This window comes from Fukomys damarensis, unplaced genomic scaffold (assembly GCF_012274545.1).
Source record: "Fukomys damarensis isolate Sample0158 unplaced genomic scaffold, DMR_v1.0_HiC HiC_scaffold_27, whole genome shotgun sequence".
NCBI lineage: Eukaryota > Metazoa > Chordata > Mammalia > Rodentia > Bathyergidae > Fukomys > Fukomys damarensis.
The window spans coordinates 26,344,338-26,366,431 of NW_022900939.1; the positions used below are offsets into that span (position 1 = coordinate 26,344,338).

At 38.0% G+C, this 22,094-nt stretch overlaps 1 protein-coding gene across 2 annotated transcripts in view; it reads left to right on the forward strand.

The window, feature by feature from the left end:
• Positions 1-22,094, forward strand: part of Ercc6l2 (ERCC excision repair 6 like 2) — a 139,809-nt gene that overhangs the window by 112,000 nt on the left and 5,715 nt on the right. Inside the window, exons 18-19 of one of the 2 annotated variants that reach the window (XM_010636146.2) lie at positions 10,722-10,903; positions 16,712-19,068. In XM_010636146.2, coding sequence (XP_010634448.1) covers positions 10,722-10,903; positions 16,712-17,687 — 1,158 coding nt within the window. In that variant the 3' untranslated portion in view covers positions 17,688-19,068. Of the gene's footprint in view, positions 1-10,721; positions 10,904-16,711; positions 19,069-22,094 lie in introns of those variants that run through there. The other variant, XM_010636147.3, reaches the window with a different exon arrangement.

A 22,094-nucleotide genomic window follows, 5' to 3' on the forward strand; every position in this document is an offset into this window, starting at 1 on the left:
AAAAAAAAAAAAAAAAAAAAAAAAAGATTGTTGGTAAATTGATGTTTTTTAGAGATGCCAGTAATCTTTTCCCAAGTTACTATAAAAATCAAATTTCAGTTTATATATATGAGTATTTAACATCAAACCCTTCAAAATGGATTGGAGAGACATACCCTGCTATTTTGCTTAATATGGAAGATTGTCCTGTTGCAGTTGAAACAATGAATGCCTTACTAGCAAGAATTTTTTATCTTGTTCATAAAATTTTTTTGGTAAATACCTTCCAGAAATTAATTTTTTCTTAGTTATGCTGTATTTGTGTAAGTTTATATTCAATCAAGAAGCATTTATTGAGAGCCTGTATATGACTCAAGAGTTAGTCAAAAAATTTGTGTGTTTGCCCTCTGGATTAAAGTAGCATATGATCCAGTTAAAGAGATAAGACCTAGACAATCAAAATAGTTTCAGGCTGGGGATTTGGCTGCTGCCTGCCTTGCAAGCCCAAGGTCCCGAGCTTGATCCCCTATACCAAAAAAAAAAAATACTTTCAGAGAGTACAGGAAGTCATACCAATTCAGAGAGATCCCCTTGATTTTGTTGTATTCCCTTGGTGGGTGAAGTCAGAAACTTTGAGCTTATGTGGCATTATTGGCTGCTTAGTTTAATATGATGTATGTTACTAAACAAAGCAGATTCCACTTATATAATAAAGCTACCATATGAAAAATTAAAATAATACAAGAAAAAGCATGCAGGGGAAATCTCATGAATCTTAACCTTCCAGCATGAGTGTGGCAAATTTTGTTGGCAGAAGACAAGATTGAGGACATTTGGAACTAGGAGTGAATGTGATCGTGTGTTTGGCAGCTAGTGAGAAAATTGGCCTGACTAGGCACTTATATTAGACAAGGAGCAGCAAAGACACATAGGATGTTGGAAACAAATCCTGAAGGGCCTTGCATGTGGAGAAGTGATTGGTAATGTTTAACTGACCTGAAGAGACTGAGACGTAAGAGTTTATACTCCCAAAATGTGTCAAATACCTAACCATTCCATGATAAAGAAGGTCAAGGACTAGGGCTAAAGCAGGTAGATAAAATCATTATTCTAGACAGAAAGACTGCTGTTTTCACATAAGGAAAGAACCCTTTCAAGTGCCTGGGCATAAAGCCAGGGCACACTCAGACCTGTTTACATTGGTCATCTTGGTCAGTTTTCCTCATGTGGAAGTATCCAGTATCTGCTAAATGAAAGCATGAGAGTTTACTGTCTACTAGTGGTTCTCACATGATGGCCAAGGCTCTTTCAGGAGGTCTGCACAGCCAGAACTGTTTTCAGAGCAATACTAAGTGTTCCCTTGCTCACATTTATACTGAAAGTGTAAGAGCAAGGGGAAATCTGCTGGTGGCTTACCATAAATCAAGCAGTGGCCCCAAATCATACTGCTAGTATTGGATCCTTACCCACCATAGTTGTGGGGGAAGAACTATTTTCTCTTACACTATCGATGAAAATAAGAAGTATTATTAATTTCATCAAATAATATATGTGACTAAATATTTAGTGTCTACCTTTTCATATTATGTATGATGAAATGAGAAGAACGCATAAAGCAGTTAGGCATTTAAGCTACAAATTGCAATAGCCACTTTTTTATGGAGCATCTTTTGTGCCTGAGAGAATAACTGACACAATTGTTATTCTGACTTGGGTACTTCCATGCACTTTCTCAGAAGTGAACCTAACTGAGCATCTTGCTTCAAGGAAAACAGTGAACAATACTTGGTTGCCAGTGATAAAATCCAAGCTTTAAATAAAAACTAAAATACTGAAAAGCTTGTGTCTGCCACCATGACTTCACATTATTTAAAGATTTCTTTGATAATAACCACGTGGTTATCCAACATTGTGTAATTAGGTCAATATTTTGAAGATCTACATAACAACCCATATTATATGGATAACCGGTGAATACTAAGTCATACATGGGAAAAGAGTCAAAGTAGAAGATGCACCAACAAAAATGAATTTTAACAACGTAAAATTTTATTGATAGGTTTTAGATTTTTCATTGAAATTAGCCTTAGTTGAGTTTTTGTATAGTATCAAAAAGAAATATCCATAATTATCTTAAAAAGCTATTAAAACATTCTTTCTTTTTCTGACCCCATATTTGTCTGAAGCCAGGTTTCTTCATATACTTTAATGAAAACATGTTGCCACAGTGTCAGTGCAGAAACAGGTATGAGAATGTAGCTGTCTTCTATTAAGCTGCACACTAAAGGCACTTGCAAAAATGTAAAACATAGCCATACTTGCACTAATTTTTTATTTATTTGCCTTGGAAAATGTATTTAGTTTTTGTTTTAAGAAAATCACTTATGGACTGAGATGTAGCTCGGTGGTAGAGTGCTTGTCTATATATATGAGGCCCAGGATTCAGTTGCCAGTACCAAAAATAATTTATGTTAACATGTAATGACCTTATTATTTTAATGATTTAATATTTTAAATAGCTATAACCAACATAAGAAGAAGCTCTTTGGGGTCCTCAATTTTGAAAGTACAAAGGGATTATAACACTAAAAAGATTCACAGCTACTGCTTTCAGACCATTTGGAGTCAGATATGGTATCAAACACCTGTAGGCCCAGTTCTGAAGGCAGGATGATTGCAAATTCAGCCCAGCCTGAGTAATTTCGCAACTTATTGAGACTGTCTACAAATTTTTAAAAATGTTTTAAGGGCTGGGTGCTTGCAGCTACTTGAAAAGGTCTTAGGGTTCAGTCTCAGTACTCCAAGGAGAGAGAAGAGGAGAGGAAAGGGGAGGTACCTTATCATCAAAATTAGTTCCAGTAGTGAAAACATCATTTCCTCTCCTGAGTAACTCAAGAAAGCATATCAAAGTAGGAATGAAAATGATGTGGTTTTAGCAAACCCACTATTTACTATAGCAGTTGCAATTTACTACAGCAGGTGAATCATTCAGACTTTAGTACTTATTATTTATTATTAATAATAACCTTTACTGAGCTTCACAATGTAATTGCAAGGTCTCAGTGTCATCTTTGGCTTGGTACATAGAATGTTCTTCCCAGGCACAGGAGAGCAACTGAGGGCTTGTAACCAGTCAGCCTACATGGATGGCCCTGCTGAAGAAGGTTGCACATGTGAGTACTGTCAGGAAAGGCACCGGCACCACTCTTCTGTAATCAGTTCATGTAACAGGCATTATTTCATTGGGGTCTTGAAGTAGTCACTGGAGAAGATATTATAGTAATATAAATAAAGCTCAGTAGACAAAGATTTGAACTTCAGATTAGAGCTACAAAATGCTGAAGTCTTATTCATTACTACTTACTGGAAATCCTATGAAGACTGGTAGAATTGTGACTTAAGTATGCAAGAGACTAGTAGAGACAGCAGACCCAAATCTCCTATCCCCTAGGTCCCAATTCCAAAATCCCTCATTAGCAATAGATGATGGGGTTCTTAGGGTACACAGCCTCCTGCAATTTACACCAAAGTAGGTAGAAGAAGGCCTGCCCAGGTCCATGGTGCTGAGTCCACTGCTGGGATCCTGAAGGGAATTTACCTGATTGCACTGCATAGCGAACTGAGGGAATTAGCCACAATTCCCTTTTGTGTATCTGCAGGTTTTGGTGAAAGAAACTGGCATGGCACCACCTGGCCCTTGCTGTGAATTGCCTGCCATGCTATGAATGAAAGAGCCTTCAGGTTAACATATCCCAAGAAAGTACAATTTATGTGCTTCTGCAAGGGATGATCGAAAAATATAGTAAGTTTTAAAAAAAATTATTGCATAAGGCACATTGCCATTAATCCCTCAGAGACTCCCCATTTGCGTTGAACACATCATTATTCTTGTTACTTTTTTAAGTAATTCTGGAAGTCTTTTTTTGTGAGTGTCTTTGGTTGTGCTCTTGTGGCTCTCTCGATGTCCTCAATTGACTCAAAACTTTTACTTTTTATGGTCATTTTGACTTTGGGGCAAAGCTAGAAATCGCATGGTACCAGATGTAGTGAATAAGGCAAAGGAGGACACCCCCTGATATTTTTACAAGCCTGCCTTTCCATTCAAGGGCAGTCAGCAGCAGCACTCTCTTAAAGACACTCAGGAAACGTGATTTCCAGAACTGCTCCAGAAAGTCACAAGAGCAATGGGATAAATGTGTTTGAAGCAAAGGAAATATTTTGATGGGATTAATGACAATGTATTTTACTATAATTTAAAATTTTATATATTCATTGTATTTTTTGATCACCCTTTGATATCCATAGTGTGCACCCCATACTATTCATCTGTTTTCCCAATGCTGTCTCCTTCTTCTGCCTCTTACATGGGTTTGTTACAAAAGGAGTCATCCATTTAAGTAACTGAATTTCCACAAGCTCCTTCTTGCAGATTTAATTTGGTATGTGGGATACTTCCACTATTATGGATTTTAAAAATGGGCTTAAGACTGCCAATATAAAGTAGTCCTTTGTAGCTCACTCAAAGCAAAGTATTATCTATAAAAGAGTTTTGCTTGCCTGTAACTATCATACCTTCCAAAAGCAGAACCATAGTTGCCAACTTTAATCTTTCTTTCTTCCTGAAAGAAGTTTTGGATTTGAATCTGAGTGGGCCTTTTTTCCTCAAATTTGAATGTCATTTTTAGACACATGCAGAAATCTGCCTTTACATTCATGGTGGGTTCTCTCTAGCTAGCTGGCCTTGCTCCAAGAGAATGACTGAAGGTGGTAAGATTTTTGCTGAATATGGAAAATGGCATTGCAGTAACAGGCAGAAACCCTGAATCATTCGTGTGAGGTTTTCACACTTGTACAAAGATCCTTAAAAGTATTTGTCATTTTTAGACTCTCAGATGTCATTTTAATGAATTTACTTATAGAGTGCTGTGTTTTTATTGTGTTCCTAATGCCCTGCTTTGCAAATGTATGCAAATTTATGACTTTTATCCATTTACAGTTTAACCCCTAACCAAGGAGAGACTTCTTTCTTAATCTTTTATTTGAACAAATGTGTAAATAGAAGTATTGCTGCCTCTGACTTCACTGTTTAAGGTTTAATGAAAAAGGAAAATGAAAGTACTTTATTTTTTAGTCTTTATGTCAATATTGGGGTGATCTGGCTGATGTGAGGGTGTGGTCACATGAGGTCACCTTAGATTTTCCTGAAGCTGTGTGCTAATCACAGGACATGGTGGCAGGCACAGAAGTGTCCTTTGATAAGCAGATCCTTGAGTGAATGATCTTTGAATCAGTTCTGCTTGGCTTCTCAGTGGGTCAGAACCATCAGAACTTTTGATTCCTTTGAAAATCTCCGTTTCTAGTTTCCCCATTGACTAAACAAGCCTGATTATCTGGTTATTGTAAAAAACAGTCAGTGTGGCTATTAAAAACATACACTAATCTTTGTTCTTGCGTACTTTCTAAGGGGTATTGTGGAGAAACTGGCTGGGCAGGCAGATCCATTCCAAACCTGCTCATTAAGAAAGTTCACAAATTGCTGGTAGCTTGCCATGATCTATGCCAGCTACAGGTGTGTCTCTAGAATTAGCCAAGGATGTTGAAATGTGGCAGAAATTACCAGTAGTATTTATCCGCAAAATGAGAACTACCAGCTGCTGATAATTAACTTTGGAACTCACTCTACTGAATTGTAATGCCTCTTCCCCATTTGTTACAGTTGGTGGGTATCCCTACCAATTTTTCTCATTTCCATTCTATTCTTATCTAGGTGTTCTCTACATTTCTTTAGCAATTTATTTCCAAAACTGTCTCTTACTTCAATGAATATTGAGATGTTTCCATTAAACACTCTTTAAACTATTGCAGTACAGTTTCCTAGCATATAAAGATAAGAGTCCAGGGCCAGGGAATTAGCTCAATGGTTCTGCCACCTGCCTCGCAAGTGCAAGGTCAGGAGTTTGATCCCTGGTACAAAAAAAAAAAAAGAGAGAGAGATAAATTTCATATATAACCCATTAAATAGAAAAATGCTAAAATAATCAGTGGCTGTGAGGTAGGATGAATCCTGCTTTCTTGTTCTTTTTTAAACACACTGACATTAAGGATTGCTCTCCACAAATTTTTTGAGTCATTTTCTTACCCTTTCATATTAAAAATCAGTAACTTTTCTTTTTTTCTTTCTTTTTTTGGTACCAGGGAGCAAACTCAGAACCTCACTTGCGAGGCAGGCGCAGAACCACTGAGCTAAACCCCCGGACCCAACTTATCTTTTTTTTAGCTGAGCCTTTCAATAAATATTGTTTTAATGAAAGTAAGGCAGTTTGGCTAATGCCTTGTATTCCAGAGAGTGCATTTTTGTCTCAATGAATAAGAAAGAGTATTTGTTACCAAATGTCATTTGAATGTTTGATACTATCGGTCTACATGAAGATAAGGAACTTTCTTGCTATTGCAAATGTCAACCTAAAATTTTGCAGTAAGAAGTTGTACAGAATTAAGGTTTTTAGGTCTAGTGAATTCATTTTTTGTTGTTTTAGAGATTATGTTTACTTGTGCACTTTTTTCTTTCAATTTCTTTTTTCTCAACTGGGGAAGGATTAAACTAGATCTAGACTTTCAAGTGTATAGACTGTGCAGTGTATTAAAATCTATGGGGCATGTAATATGTAAAGGAGAATAAAACACTTTTAAAGTCATGGGAAGTAAAAGGAGAAAAGGAGTGCACAGTAAACATTTCTCTAACATTTTTCCCTGCAAAACTACTCTTATTTATTTTAATTCTAATGTGTGTTTTTTATAATTTAAAACAATAAAACCATTATGTATACATTATACTTTTTGTATAGTAGTTTTATATTACATTCAAACATTTTACAGGTATGTCAGAAAAATCAACAGTGATAAGTTTATCAAAATTATATCAAAGCAGATAAAGTCTTTGAAGTGAGCCACTTTCAAATTAAATATTTAATCATAGATAGGAAAGAACATTATTTTTAAAAATTTTGGTTTATTAGTACATCTATGTAGTACATGAATGATTTTGACAAGGACATATAAGAACAGTTACTACTTTTAGAAATGATACATATTTTAATATTTTAGTTGGATTAAATTTATATGTTGTATTTTATTTTTAATACTTTTGCAAAGATAATTTATTTAAACTTCTAATTGTACAGGTGATATTAAGATCTCTCTAATTAGCCTTAGCCTTCCTTTTACATTTTTAGACTTACTTTACTATGGTCTGCAGAGAGGATTTTTCCCTTATTTTTATATTTTCAGCTGACTACTCCATATACTTCAGTATTCTCTGATAAATTCAACTTTGTCAATAACTGCATTTTTCACTCAGTTCATTTTATCATTAAATGGATTTTTAAATTCAGCGGTTTATATTACCTAGGAATGATTACTCCATTTCTTACATTTGTTAAGGTATTTTTATTTTTAACAGAGATTCCAAAAGTTGAATTTGATCTTTTCATACAAACATTGTAATGGAAATACTTAACAGTGCCCAATAATTTATGGAAATAACCATGAACATAGCAATTACTAAGTGATAAATTATATTTTAACAATGTGAGGCATCACAGTATTGCCTCATTGTCAGTTTTACAGCTTTGACCTAAGTGATAATGAACTAACTTGAGTCCATTTCACATAATCTAGAATCTTTTTATCTTGGTCATAGTTGTTGTACTTTACTACCATAAAAAATTGTAACTGCACCTGTACTGTGACATTTTCTTTGTATCAGCTATTGTAAAAGATTGACTGTACTACTTTACTGTAAAAAGCTGTGAAACTACTTTTCTAATGAGATGACCAAAACTATCAGTTAAAATGAACATTGTTTTTCAAACAGTAAGAATTTTTGAAAATTGTGTAAAAGGTGCTACCACTTGAAATGGGTTCTTAATTCTTTCTGGTCACATAGACCTTTAAGAACATGGCAAAAGCCGAAGTCTTTTGTGTCTAAAAAAATATAAATGCTTACACATGTAGAAAATACAGCCATGGGCCGGGAATTTAGCTCAGTGGTTCCAATGCCTGCCTCGCAAGCGTAAGGACCTGAATTCAATTCCCAGTACAAAAAAAGAAGAGAAAATACAGCCATGGGGTTCTCTTAGACACCTGTTTCTTAGAAACTATCTAGAGGCTCAGCAGACACAGGTTAAGGAGCTTCCACCGTTCCTCACTGGAAAGCAGTGTATGGGGGGAGGCCTCTCTTAACTGGCCCAGCTCCTTCTCTTTGCGTTTACCCCCTTTGCCTTCATATAAGCATTTCATCTCTCTTATAATAATGAATAAGTATTTTTAGGAGATCATCTAATATGATAAGCCTTTAGGAACTTCTAGCATTCATCTTTTTTGTGATATAAAGAAATACATCAAAAGGAGCTAAAGGTGTAGGGAAGGTGGGATGGGTAGGGGAAGGGTAATAAGGGAAAAGAAAAAATGTGAGATAATGAAAAGATGAAAATAAAATGTTTGTAGATGGGGAGGGGAGGAGGGGGTGAAGGGAGGGCAGGGGTAAGGGGAAAAATGAGAATCAAGACTTGTCATGTAGAAGTACAAGATCCCAACAATGAATGTAACTGTATTGTATCCCTAAAATGTACCAATAAGCTCAATTAAAGCTGGAAACAAAAAGAAATACATCAGATCTTCAAATTTACCTTTAGAGATCAACATTTTCCTCTCTTTATTAATAATGTGTTAAGACATAATTTTTAAAAATAGTGTCTTTAAGGAAAGTATTTCCAATATTACTGACAGGAGCAAAGCTCCTGGTTCAACCTGGCCACTTGGCATTCTGTCATTGTCCATATGAGCCACAGTGCCTTTAATTCACTTTCAAATAAATATCAACTTATTTTCATTAGAAATCATTTCCTACTAAAGGGTATACTATTGTTTAAGTCTTTTCCAATAAAATGAACCTGAATATAAGAAAAAAAGAAAAGCTACTAAGTGTGCCATATTTTTTCTAAAATAGGCTTATCATTTAAATCCCTTTAGGGTAGGAGCTTCTTTGTAGAGGTAAATATATTTGTATTTCTGTCCTCTTCAAATTTTGTAGCTTGACAACAGCAACTTAATAGATATTTAATAAATATTGTGGAACAAGAAACAATTACCTACCTTCATTCTTTGAGTGTGTCTTGCTTCAATCCAGTTGAACTATCAAAAGAAAATTATATCATTAACAAGTATCTGTCTAATAAATGGTAGTACTCTTTGTATATTTGAAAATTTATTAAATGGTAATGTAACTAGGTATAGAACTCCAAGTTCACAGTTTTATTTCTGCGTGTTAAAGATATTATGCCATTAATTTCTTGTAGTAGTGATATTAATGAGAAGTGTTATTTTGCCATTTCCTTGTGGGAAACTTCTTGTCTTTTCTCCGATAATTTTTAAGATGCTGTCTTTTTCTGCAGTATAATAAAATGCAGATTTATTGTCATTTTTGCCAGTAGGGATTCTCTGTTTATTATCCATACCTTCTTTAATTTCTGTTTTCTTATTAGTATTATCTCTTCTATTTTCTCTGTTCTTTCCTTCTAGATTTTAGCAATTTTTGGCTATCTTTTCTTAATTTCTCTTTTTGAAAAATCCTTACAATAACTCCTCAATAATTATTCTGATTTATCACCTATCATTTGTAGGGTTGTTTATTCTACTTTTTTTTTGTACTGGTGATTGAACTCAGGACCTTGCACTTGCGAGGCAGGCAGTGGAACTTCTAAGCTAAATCCCTGGCCCTATTCTACTTTTTAACCCATATATTTTCTATCTCTATTTTTTATATCTCAGAACTACATTGCTTTGTTAAAGTTTTATTTGGTTCTTTCTCAAATCTACCCAGTGATTCTTTCTGTGTCCCAGTTTAGGCTTACCTAGCTTTATTTGCATGTTGGAAATCCTCTTTATACCTGCTCTTGTTTTTGCTTCTTCTGTTTTTTAAAAAGGAGGAAATTAAATCCTTTCTGTATCTCCTCTACAGTGTCCCATCTTCCCTGTATATGTCTTTTGTACCTAGAGAGTTTGATTTTAAATATAGTGTTTAATTGTTAAATTGTACAGAGAAAAAATACATTCAGTATCTTTCTTGTTTGGAATGGAATGTAGATATTCTACCTATTGAGATTTGTCAAGGAAATTGGAACCATATAGTTTAAAATTATTTTTTCTTGACCCACTAATAGTAACAATTTACATTACCTAAGCTATAAAATCAATTTGATTCTAATTATAATTTACTAGCTATAGTTAACATCTTAAAATCACTACATATTCTTATAATCCAAAAAAGATTGAAAAGTACAACTTATAAAAATGGTTTATTTCTCACATAAAAATTGTTAATTTTATGTTTCTCTGCTTATGTAAAATTAACTGAAAGAATGCATAATAAATTTGCAACTACTGAATTTTAAAATTTTAGCCATGACGTTTTATGCCATCATGTATAGAATCATTAATGATTTTCTTACTTGGAATAGTAGATGTCACCGTGTGTATTAGTATGTCCACAATCTTGACCATAGAAATGTATTTTTCCTATTTTATCTTTTTAAAGATCTAGACTGACATCTTCTAAGAATTATTTCAGTTGGAGAATGTGATCCACCTCATTTAGAGTATATTGAGAAAACACAAGACATTCTTTATGTTTGGCCAGAACTGTTCTTTTCATACTTAATTCTTGTTTCCTTCCCCTTTTTCAGCCATGTAAGGAAAAAATAAATGTGGATACAGTGATACATAAAAAGCCAGACCAGCCACCAAATGAAGAAGGCATCCCATTTCCCTTTTACATTTCACACCCAGTAAGCCAAAAGAAGAAAAAAGTCTATCGTACAGACCAGAATATATTCATAATTGGAGAAACACCAAAAGGAATCCGCAGGTATGTCATCTGTAACAACACTAAACTTTATTTTTAAAAGTATAACTCCTCAATAAAACAACAGATTTTGAAATATAATCATATCTAATATCTGAATATTTCAGGAAATTCTGAACCTTCTCATTTTTTAAAAAAATTCCAAGTGTTTTTCAAAAACTAATTCCTGAATTTACTTTTTTTAAAATGCGGTCATTGCATAGAAGAAAACAAAGTATTTAAGAGTATTCTAGTCATTCATTCATTAAATATTGAGCATCTAGTATATGTGCAGGCATGCTGAGGGCTGAATATGCAGCATAAAACACAGTTGGACTCAGTGCACTGTGTGGAGAGTGGCATGAGATGAAGCCAGCACAGATAGGGTGGAGCTTGTTACGTCTCAGAGCCTTTGGAAGAAATCTGGATTATGTTCCAGGTACAATGGAAAGCTGGTGAAGAATGATGTGAGCTAACATGAGTTCAAAGGAAGGCCAGCATCAGTGTGGAAGAGGTCAAGTGGATGAGGGCAGGTGATAAGGAGCCAGGTAATGGTAGTTTGAACTAGTATGGTTACCATGAGATAGAAGCAAATGGTTTGAGAAGGAAGAGACCAGCATAGATGTGTTGAATGAGGAAAACTAGGAGGGAGTTTGGAGCGAAAACATCAAGAGTTTTGTTTTGCTCATACTAACGTTGAGATTCTATGGAAATGTCAGGCAGTGGGTAGTAGGTATGCTACTCTAGGCCTGGGGATTGGAAATGTAAACTTGGAAGCTCTCAACATGGAGGTTATAAATGATTTTTAGAACCATGACTCTTGTCAACAGCCTTGTCATAGAGTACAGGAAGGAGGGAGCAGCCCCAGGACAAGGCCTGTGGGGGAGCAGCCTCATTTTGAGGGACAAGTACAAAGTAGTCCTAAGGTAGGGGCACCGAGTGAGGTCCTGAAGTCCAAGTGAGGGTTTCAAAAAGGAAGAGATACTTTATCAGGTTCTGCAGAATCAGATAAAGTGCAAAGAGCCCAGGCTAGCTTTTGAGAGGCTTTCAAAGAGAAGGGACCAAAATGGGTAGGTATGTCCACATTTTTCTTAGTGAATCAAGAATTAAAGGCATCAGTGTAAAGGGGACAAGTTATTAAATAAATTACTTATAAAGTAGGAGAGAGTAAGCTTAATGATACTAGACATCTTTGGTGATGTTAAGTCAAGTGATAAAGCCTTTCATCTGGGCTTGTAGACCTTATTCAGCAAGCTTCAGCTGCTATGTTACAGGCACGAGTAGAGATGTTGGGTTTTACCAGGGCTTAAATGGATAGTGAGAAAGCAAGGAAGCCAGAGGTGCTTATAGAATAGTGATGGTACAGATAAAGCCAAACTGGAGAGAGAATAGGCAGGATGACCTGGAAATTGGAGGGCTTGATAATCCAGTAGCTGAGCTGCAGCAGAAGACGGGATTTCTGGGATTTGGAGGTGATAATGACAGATAAAATCTTGGAAGTGGGGAAATAACATAGAATTGAGATGAGTGTGTGATCAGATGTAGAAAGTGGTAGACTAAGGGTTGAGTAGGACATGTGCCCAGATAGGTTGTTCTCAGTGATGACAAAATATGGGGGTAGGAGTCAGATTCACTCTGTGCTCAGTCACTAGTACAGAGCAAAGACCAAGAGAAGCAGGGAAAAAAGGTCCATGGTCCTGATAGCCTCTGGGGACAGTGGGGAAATGATGCTGGCTCTGTATGTTCAGAATGTTTCCCTCTGGGGGATGGCAGTGCCCATCTATATGGTCCCTCCAGTCATCAGTGTCCTAGCGTGGCTCTGAACTGCCCATGCTTGCCGGGACAGGGGAGCACACACATGCGTACACACACACACACACACACACACACACAGGGGCGCACACACGCGCGCACACACACACACACACACACACACACACGGGGGCGCACACACACGTACACACACACACACACACACACACACACAGGGGCGCACACACGCGCGCACACACACACACACACACACACACACACGGGGGCGCACACACACGTACACACACACACACACACACACACACACAGGGGCGCACACACGCGCGCACACACACACACACACACACACACACACGGGGGCGCACACACACGTACACACACACACACACACACACACACACAGGGGCGCACACACGCGCGCACACACACACACACACACACACACACACGGGGGCGCACACACACGTACACACACACACACACACACACACACACAGGGGCGCACACACGCGCGCACACACACACACACACACACACACACACGGGGGCGCACACACACGTACACACACACACACACACACACACACACAGGGGCGCACACACGCGCGCACACACACACACACACACACACACACACGGGGGCGCACACACACGTACACACACACACACACACACACACACACAGGGGCGCACACACGCGCGCACACACACACACACACACACACACACACGGGGGCGCACACACACGTACACACACACACACACACACACACACACAGGGGCGCACACACGCGCGCACACACACACACACACACACACACACACGGGGGCGCACACACACGTACACACACACACACACACACACACACACAGGGGCGCACACACGCGCGCACACACACACACACACACACACACACACGGGGGCGCACACACACGTACACACACACACACACACACACACACACAGGGGCGCACACACACGCGCACACACACACACACACACACACACACACACACACACACACACACACACACACCAGACAGACTCACACCAGTCAGATTTGTAGTGCGAATATTTGCAGAGTGTGCCTTTTCACTGGGGGCAATTATTTTGCTAGGAGCCTGATCATATACATGTTACCAGTCTTTGAAGAGACCATGTGTCTTCATTGCCTTTAGCAATATGTTTTTTTTTTTTAATTTTTGTTAAAGTATAAGGATTAGTTCTTGTCTCCCTTCTTCCTTGGTTGGCCAGAGTGAAGGCTGTGGACCTCCATATGGCCACATGACTATCTGGAGCAGAGCTCAGCCCTGCTCCCATCCCTCAGAAAGCTGACACAGAAAAGTGTTGCAGCTCTGTGCCACCCCAGCTCCTCAATAAAAGGGGATTTTAAATTTTATCTTTCATATATAACTCCTTTTGATAGCTTTGCTAAAGAATACCTATCATTGGCTTGTTTCTTTTCCTTCCTTTTTTTCCCAAAGTGGCTGACAGAAGTTTACTCTAGATTCCTCTGTTTTCCTCACAAAGTGGCTAGCTTTTGTTTCTGGTTGTACCTTGCAGTTTCTTACTTTCTTAGAGAAAATTCCTTTAACAATCCCAGAATGAGGAAAGTGAATTAGAAGGCCTAAATAGAATGAATGTTAATCATAAGCCATCCTATAAGGGGCAGCCATGTGACATAATTTACTTGCAGGCTATGCAGGTTCAGCAGAGTTTGCAGCAGCTTTTCCCCCAAAGGTGACAGGCTGCAGTGTCATGGAGAGATCATGGTGTCATAACAGCACAAGTGACATTACTGTGGCAGTGGCTTAGACACCACCACATCTTGGGTAAATAAAAGAAATCAGTTTGTAACCCTACCAGTCACTAAATCTTTACAAGCACAAATATTTATTAGAAGGCCATGAAATGAAGTTGAAGATGATTAATAAACAAAATAATATCTTATTACTTCATTTGAAGTAAAAACTGCAACCTGTTAAGAACATGCTTGCTTTCCAACAAGAACATTGGTGATTTTCAAGGCAGAAATCCTAGAGCTTGTAGTTGTGTTACTAAGTATTCTGTTAGAGATCAGTATGACTGTTGACCAGGGTTTGGATTTAGAACCTTAAACAAGACACTGTGGTCTGCACCAGGAGCCATGACAAAGAAAAAGCGCACATCATTACAGACTACCACAGACACCAAAAAGAACAAAGACTTGATATGACCAGCTCCTACAGTAGAAGTAAATCATTTTCTATTCTATGTACAGGATGAAATTTAAAATCTTCAGCTGGGCACACAGACCACTTAGGGTTATCAGCCTCTTTATTGGCAGGATCCCCTTCCTTCTATGCCCCAGGTCCCCTCCAGACTGGACCGGTGCACATGTCCCCTTTCCCTGGAAGATGTCCTCACCATATTTATCTGGCTGACTTGAGGTGGCAGTGGAAAACACCCCACTACCCATTTTGCCTACTAGTGATCACTGGCTTGGGTGCCCTTCTGTGAACTTCAGTTGGGCCCTGGACTTATAACCTTTACCACAGTAAAGTCCTCATGTATTTGTTTCTTTCAGCTAAACTAGAAACTGAAGATACAGAACTAGGTCTTGTTTACTGTTGTATACTTACTACCATGGTACCTACCACATAGCAGGGCTCAAGAAATGTTTGCTGAATGAATACAACTTTGAGACTTGTAATCATGTACTACAACAGCATTACTATGGCTCTAAAAGTATTTACCAACATTGGACTTCTCTGACTTGTGCAAATTTCACATCAGCAAAGCAATACCTTCTGTCTTAGTCTGCTTGGACTACTATAAAAAATACTACAGCCAGGGCCAGGGATTTAGCTCAGCGGTTCGGTGGCCTGCCTTGCAAGCGCAAGGACCCAAGTTCAATCCCCGGTACCATAAAAAAAACTACTGCCTGGGAGGCTTAATCTACAGAAATTTATTTCTCACTCTTCTGGGGTCTGGGAAGTCCAAGATGGAGGTGCTAGCTAATTCAGTTTTTGGCTTGCAGATGGCCCATCTTCTCACTGTGTCCTCAAGTATGGCAGAGAGGAAGAGAGAGTAGAAGAAGGAGAAGTGGAGAAGGGAAAGATAATAAACAAGATAGTATCTCATTACTTCATGTGCAGTGAAAACTGGAACCTTTTAAGAAAACCCTGTGCTAGCTCCCTCACCTTTCTTCCTGTCGGATTAGGGCCCCACCCTTATGACCTCATTTACCTTTAATTGTCTTAAAACCTTTGTCTCCAAATACTGTCTCATTGGGTACTAGTACTTCAACATCATTTGGGGGGAACACAACTCAGTTTATAGTACCTTCACCTATATATGGAAAGGAACAGAGTACATTGCCCAAGATACTTAAATAATGTTTCTGCCTCCATCTTAATAGGATTCCAGGAAGCCCATTTCCTCATACATGAATATAACAGCTTTTATTTGTATCTTGTACTAAGAGTATAACTTAGTTCTTCATATAACATCTCACTTCTAATCTCAGCTGTATGCTGAAGTCAGACCAATTGGGGAAAAAGAATCTAGGTTCATCAGTTTAAAACTTTCCTTTTGGCTCCTCAAAAAGTCTTGTGAAATTTCTGTTGGATTTGTGGAAGGAAAAAGAAGAGGGAGAAGAAAAAAATGTCTTTATTAATTTTTAGAACCCTTTTTTTACTTATTTCATGGAAGTTGAATGCAATATGGATTTTCAAATACAAATTATATAAGTTATGGTTCTTGTGTCAGTCATAAATTGGCTCACTGGAGGAGAAGCATGCTGAGATCCCATAATTCCCAGGAAATACCTAATAGTATAAATCAGAATAACTTAAAAAGCTAGTGATTTCATGAGCTAAAAAAATTTTTTTAGTAGCATAAGGAGAAGGAGCAAATTCTCTAGAATAAAAGCATTTTCATTATGGAATTAAGGAGACATATGCTAAAGGAACAAAACTGCATAGTTTTGCTTCTACTTTTCCTATCATTGATTATGAGTTCCTCAAAGATAAGAGGTAATAAAAATAACCAGTGGTTTTATTTATTTTTCTCTTTAGAAAACAATTTGAAGAAATGGCCTCTTACTTTAACTTCCCTTCTGTAAAGGAATTTGCTAAACATGTAACTAACGCTACATCAGAAGACCGACAGAAAATGCTAAAAGGTTTTTATGTTTCTCAGTATCCAGAGGTAAAAGAATTTTTGGGGGATTCAGCTTCAGAGTTAATCACATCTGCCTACAACGAAGAAAGGAAAGTCAAGAAGAAATCTAAAGAAAGAGAACCTCTTATAAAAGAAAAGCTGTCAAATTCTAAAACTTTGTCATTTAATGAGTCTACCAACAAATTATCCCATACTTACAGCCCCAAAATAAATAAAGGAAAGTTAGTTAGGTTTCGAGATCATGATTCCTGTAGAGAAGAAACACTTTCTAATGATGCAGAAGTTAAGAAATCACCCACTAGCTCTACTCAAGAGATTGACAGGGGGAAAAACAGCCATACATCCAGAGACACTGTAGCCTCTCGCTTCCTGCACAGGAAGTCCAAGGCCCAGGAGAGCACATTAGAGAATACACTAGAAGACCGATTGGACTTCACAAGAACAGCCATTTCAAGAAATGGACACCTTTTCAAATTGGAAAACAGAAAGATAGAAAATCCAATATTAGAAAACTCTTGTATGGAAGGCTTACTTGGTGATACTTCTATTCTTGATGACCTCTTTAAAAGTCAAGGGAACAGTTGCACAGAACTGCCAAAGAAAGTTCTTTCAGAGCCCAAGGAGAAAGCAAAGCAGAGACCAAAGGATTTCTGGGACATCCTGAATGAGCAGAATGATGACAGTCTTAGTAAACTCACTGACTTGGCAGTGATAGAAACACTGTGTGAAAAAGCACCCCTCCCTGCAGCCTCTTCTAGAAGGAAAGAAGGACTGGAGCTGTCTCTCTGGAAACCAAATGAGAAGTTCTTGTGGAAGACAGTTAACCCAGGAGACACAGATGAAAATGCAACCTGTACACAAAAGGAGTGACACAGACACATAATTGGATTTGTATACCAGTGAATCACTGTTCTCAGTGTCGACAGGACTATATTCCACTAATTCTATTACCTTGAACATCATTTCAACATATATTTTTATTAAATTTTGCTTTAGGATTTTTTTAGTCTAAAATATCATGAATTTGCTTACCTTGATATCTAATTTGATCTCTTATAAATCTGACTGTACTAAAGTATAAACTTTTGTTATGAAATGAAAAATATTGTAGACTTTTTATCAAGAGACCTGGTGTATCTCTCCTACTGGGTTAGGACCTTAGAGAAGTCACCTGCCCTCATGTGTATCCACTTCCTAACATGAAAAAGTACGGGGTTGAACCAGGTCAGCATAAGGAAGGATACTTCCAGTTTAAAAACCTTGGTTCTTTTTCCCAAGTTGCATTTGAATCATAGGTCAAATCATGCCCCCAAATCAGATGTCTATTGACATGTTGGCACACATTTAGAAAATGAATGTTTTCCTATTCCCTTGGCATCATATTCTATTATTAAGTTATTCTAGGTGAAATTTGTAATTAGTACTGAATATATGGTGGTGTTGAAATGGTAATTTATAGTAGCTCAAAATCAAAGGTTAGCACTGAGGATTTAGCTCAGCAGTGCTGCCACGTGCCTCTCAAGGTCCTGAGTTCAATCCCTGGTACCAAAAAAAAAAAAAAATCAAAGGTTAATGTTATAACTATATGAAACATGATGCTAAAGTAATAGGATTTTTACCATTAGCCACAGATACCAATGCTTCAACTTTTTTTATGCAACTATTGGGATTTTATTCAATGCAAGTAAAGCCCTATATATTACTTTGGTATTAAGTAAAAAGAAATGAGTAAATATTTAGTTTGGAACTAATATTTTGTTGAATTAATTTATATGGCTCATATCCAAACTGGAATGTGCTATTGTTGAATTCATTCCTTTTGAAACATTCACCCCTATATTTTGTGCAAACCCCAACTGTTTAGGTGAGATTCAGCTACCAGTAAAAGCAAGGAGATCATATCTATAAAGAGGTGTATATAGGAAGCCCTGGGCATCATGCCTGACTCAACAAAGGCAGGGACCTGAGGCTGGTTCTGATCCACATTCAGATGAACTCTTGCAAGTTTTCCCTCAGTGAAGCTCACGGTTATGGCAGGAGGAAGCAGTCATCCATAAAATGGCAGTGAGTCAAGCTGTGGTCAGAGATCACTATTAGAAAAGGGACTTGGGACTGTCTAGGATATAAAACCATCACTTAGAAGTGAAACATACACATACCAAAAAAACCAAAGTGTCTTTTTCTCAAGAGCTGGAATGACCTGGTATGTTTTTCTTTAAGGTAATCTTTTATCCCAGAGAACTGTGAAATATATTTTATATCATGATATACATATGTATTTATGCATATGTGTGATTGAAATAAAAGGTTTATGAAATAATATATACCCTTAAAGCAGTATACATTGATATTTTTCTTTTCTAGGAGTATGAGTGTGTGTGTGTGTGTGTGTGTGTGTGCGCACGCTCACTTTAATTCATCCACTGGATTGATTTCATGGCACACTAATCAGAGAACACAGTTTGAAGAACGCTTCAGGTTATATAGTTAAGTTATCTGTTTGCTACTGACTTACGTTCAGACATCAGATGCTACACTTCTCCATTTAGGGGATTTTTATAAAATGAATGTACTGTAAAGGCTTTTGTTGACTGGATGTAGATACTGTCAGCTTATTGTGTGGCCAGCCGTTGGGGGAGTTCTGGGAAGACCCTTTGCTACGTGGACCTTTGTGGGACACCTGAGACCCAAATTCAAGCATTCTTCCCTGGCTCCCAAAGATTCACATACACCTCACAGTGCAAAATGCATTTAGTCCATCCTCAAGAATCCCAAACCTAACTGTTTTAGCATTGCTGAAAGTACAATTCTTTCTTGAGATGCAAGGCAAAATCAGCTGTAATATCCTGCAAGAGTCAAAAAATGGTTTCCCAGATACAATGGCAGGGCAGGCACACTTCATCTCATTGTAGTTCAGACATTTTAATAAAGTACATCTTTCATAAAATACCTTTAAGATTTACTCGAATATGACCTTAGAATTACAAAATGATAGTCACACAACTCTTGAAATATAAAGAAATACTTTTAAAGAGACTTTTTTTCAGTGGTATTCAAAACGGGAGCAAAAATGTAGACCTGGAGCTTACAAATTAGTATTCTCAACAGTTAGTGAGACCGTTACCATTGTTACTGTGTGGGGACAGTGTGCCATGCATAGTGCAGGGCCCAGATATGAAATGAGCCAGTCCATGTTTCAAGAAGAAAAGCTGTTGGAGTTCATTCCCTGCAGTGGAGCAGTGGGAAGGTCTGATTAAACCAGTGGTGTATTTGGGAGTAGACACTTAGTTATCTCCCATTGCTATAACAAACACCTGAGATAATCAATTTAAAAAGAGAAAAGTTTTATTTGGCTCAGGGTTTCAGAGGTTCTGGTCCATAATTGGTTGGCTCCATTGCTTTTAGGCCTGTGGCTATGAAGTACCTCAGCAGTAGCACATGGTAACGCAAAACCACTCACTATATGGCCAAGAAGCAAGAAAGGCAAAAAGAAAAGACACTGGGGTCCTCCAGTCCCCTTCAAGGCCCCACTCAACAATTGTTTAAAGACCTCACACTGGTCCTCACTTAAAGGCTCCACCACTTCCCAGTAGCACTCCTTTGGTGAGCACCCTTTTACCACATGGCCTTTTGGAACACATAAGATCCAAACTAGCATTCTGCCGTGACCCCCAGAGGTTCATACCCACCTCACAGTACAGAAGTGCATTTATATAGTCTGTCCTTGGGATTCCAAAACGTATTTTAGCCTTAATCAGAAGTCCAAATCCAAAGTTTACAGTGCAAGACAAACTCAGCTGTGATATTCTATAAAAGTCAAAAAGTTCTATGCCTCCCATATATAATGGTGGGACAGACACAGGGTAAACAGTCTTAATCCAAAAGGAAAGACTCAAGATATAGGAGGATCAGACCAAAGGAAAACCAAAACATAACAGGGCAAATACTAGATCTTTTATTTCATGTCCAGTCTCTAGGACACAGTATCATTATATGTGGACTCCAAAGGGCTTAAGAAGCCCTGCCCTGTGCTTTTGTTGAGCATAGATCAAACAGCCAGTTCTGGGGTGGCTTTCCAACACTGCCTGCGACTTCCTTCAGCAGATGTTCGGCATTGCTGACTTTGTCCTTTGTTCTCCACTGTAGCTTTGCCTCCACTTGCAAAGCTCCACACATTGCCTTGTCAGAGGATCCTTGCAGAGAGTCATGCACTTTCCTTAGAGATCTGAGTGAAAGCTCTGCTACTGCATAACTCTTCCATTCTGCATGTCTGCAAAACCAGCCCCACATGGGTGACACGTGGTCTGCCACCAGCACGGGCTATACTTGAACCTGCTTAAACCTTGGCTACAGCAGCCTCTGCCTCACTGATTGAACGTGGAAAAATGAGTCGTTGGGCACTTCCGGGCATGCAGAACAACCGAGGGCTCTTTTCTCAGTGAAGTCTTTGAAACAAATTCATATCTGCACACTGTTCAGTCTGTGAGAGATGGGTGGGCTTGCAGATTCCTGATATTCCTACCCTCTTGTCCTGGAACAAAGTACTTGGCTTCATCTTCATGATGCTAATCTCCACTGGCTTCAGTTTTTCTTGCCAGTGTGCAGATTCTTCAAATCATTCTGCTCTGCTCCTCTCTGCTCTCAAATCTCACTATAAATTTGGGTAAAGAGCAGTGATACCCATGCTTAAGCTTGAATGCTATTCTGCCTTGAAATTTCCTCCACAAGAACATTCCATTGCCTTTAAGCTCAGCTTCTCACACCATCTCAGAGCATGGACAAAGTGCATCCAGGTTCTTTGCTGCAGTGTATTGAGGGTGAACTTCAGTCCAGTGTCCAAAAGTATCCTTATTTCCATCTGAAACCTCATCAGCATGACCTTTTCTGTCCATATTCTCAGCGTTCTGTTCTCTTATCCCTCATCAGAATTACCCATTAAATTTCTAGGGTTTCTTTAGCCTATTTCTCCAAACTCCTCCCATAAACCACTTCCAAAGGCTTTTCCACATTGTCAGGTGTAGTCATAACAATGACTCACTTCTCAGTACAAATTTTCTGTTAGTAGTCAGCTTTCCTTTACTATAACATAATACTATACCCAAAGCAATCAGCTTATAAAAAGAAATAGTTTATTTGGGCTCATAGTTTCAGAGATTCCAGTCTGTGGTCACTTAGCCACATTGCTTTTATCCTGGTGACAGCAGCACATTATGGTAGGAATGCATGTGAAACAAAAATACTCTTGTTGTGGCCAAAATGTAAAAAAAAAAAAAAAAG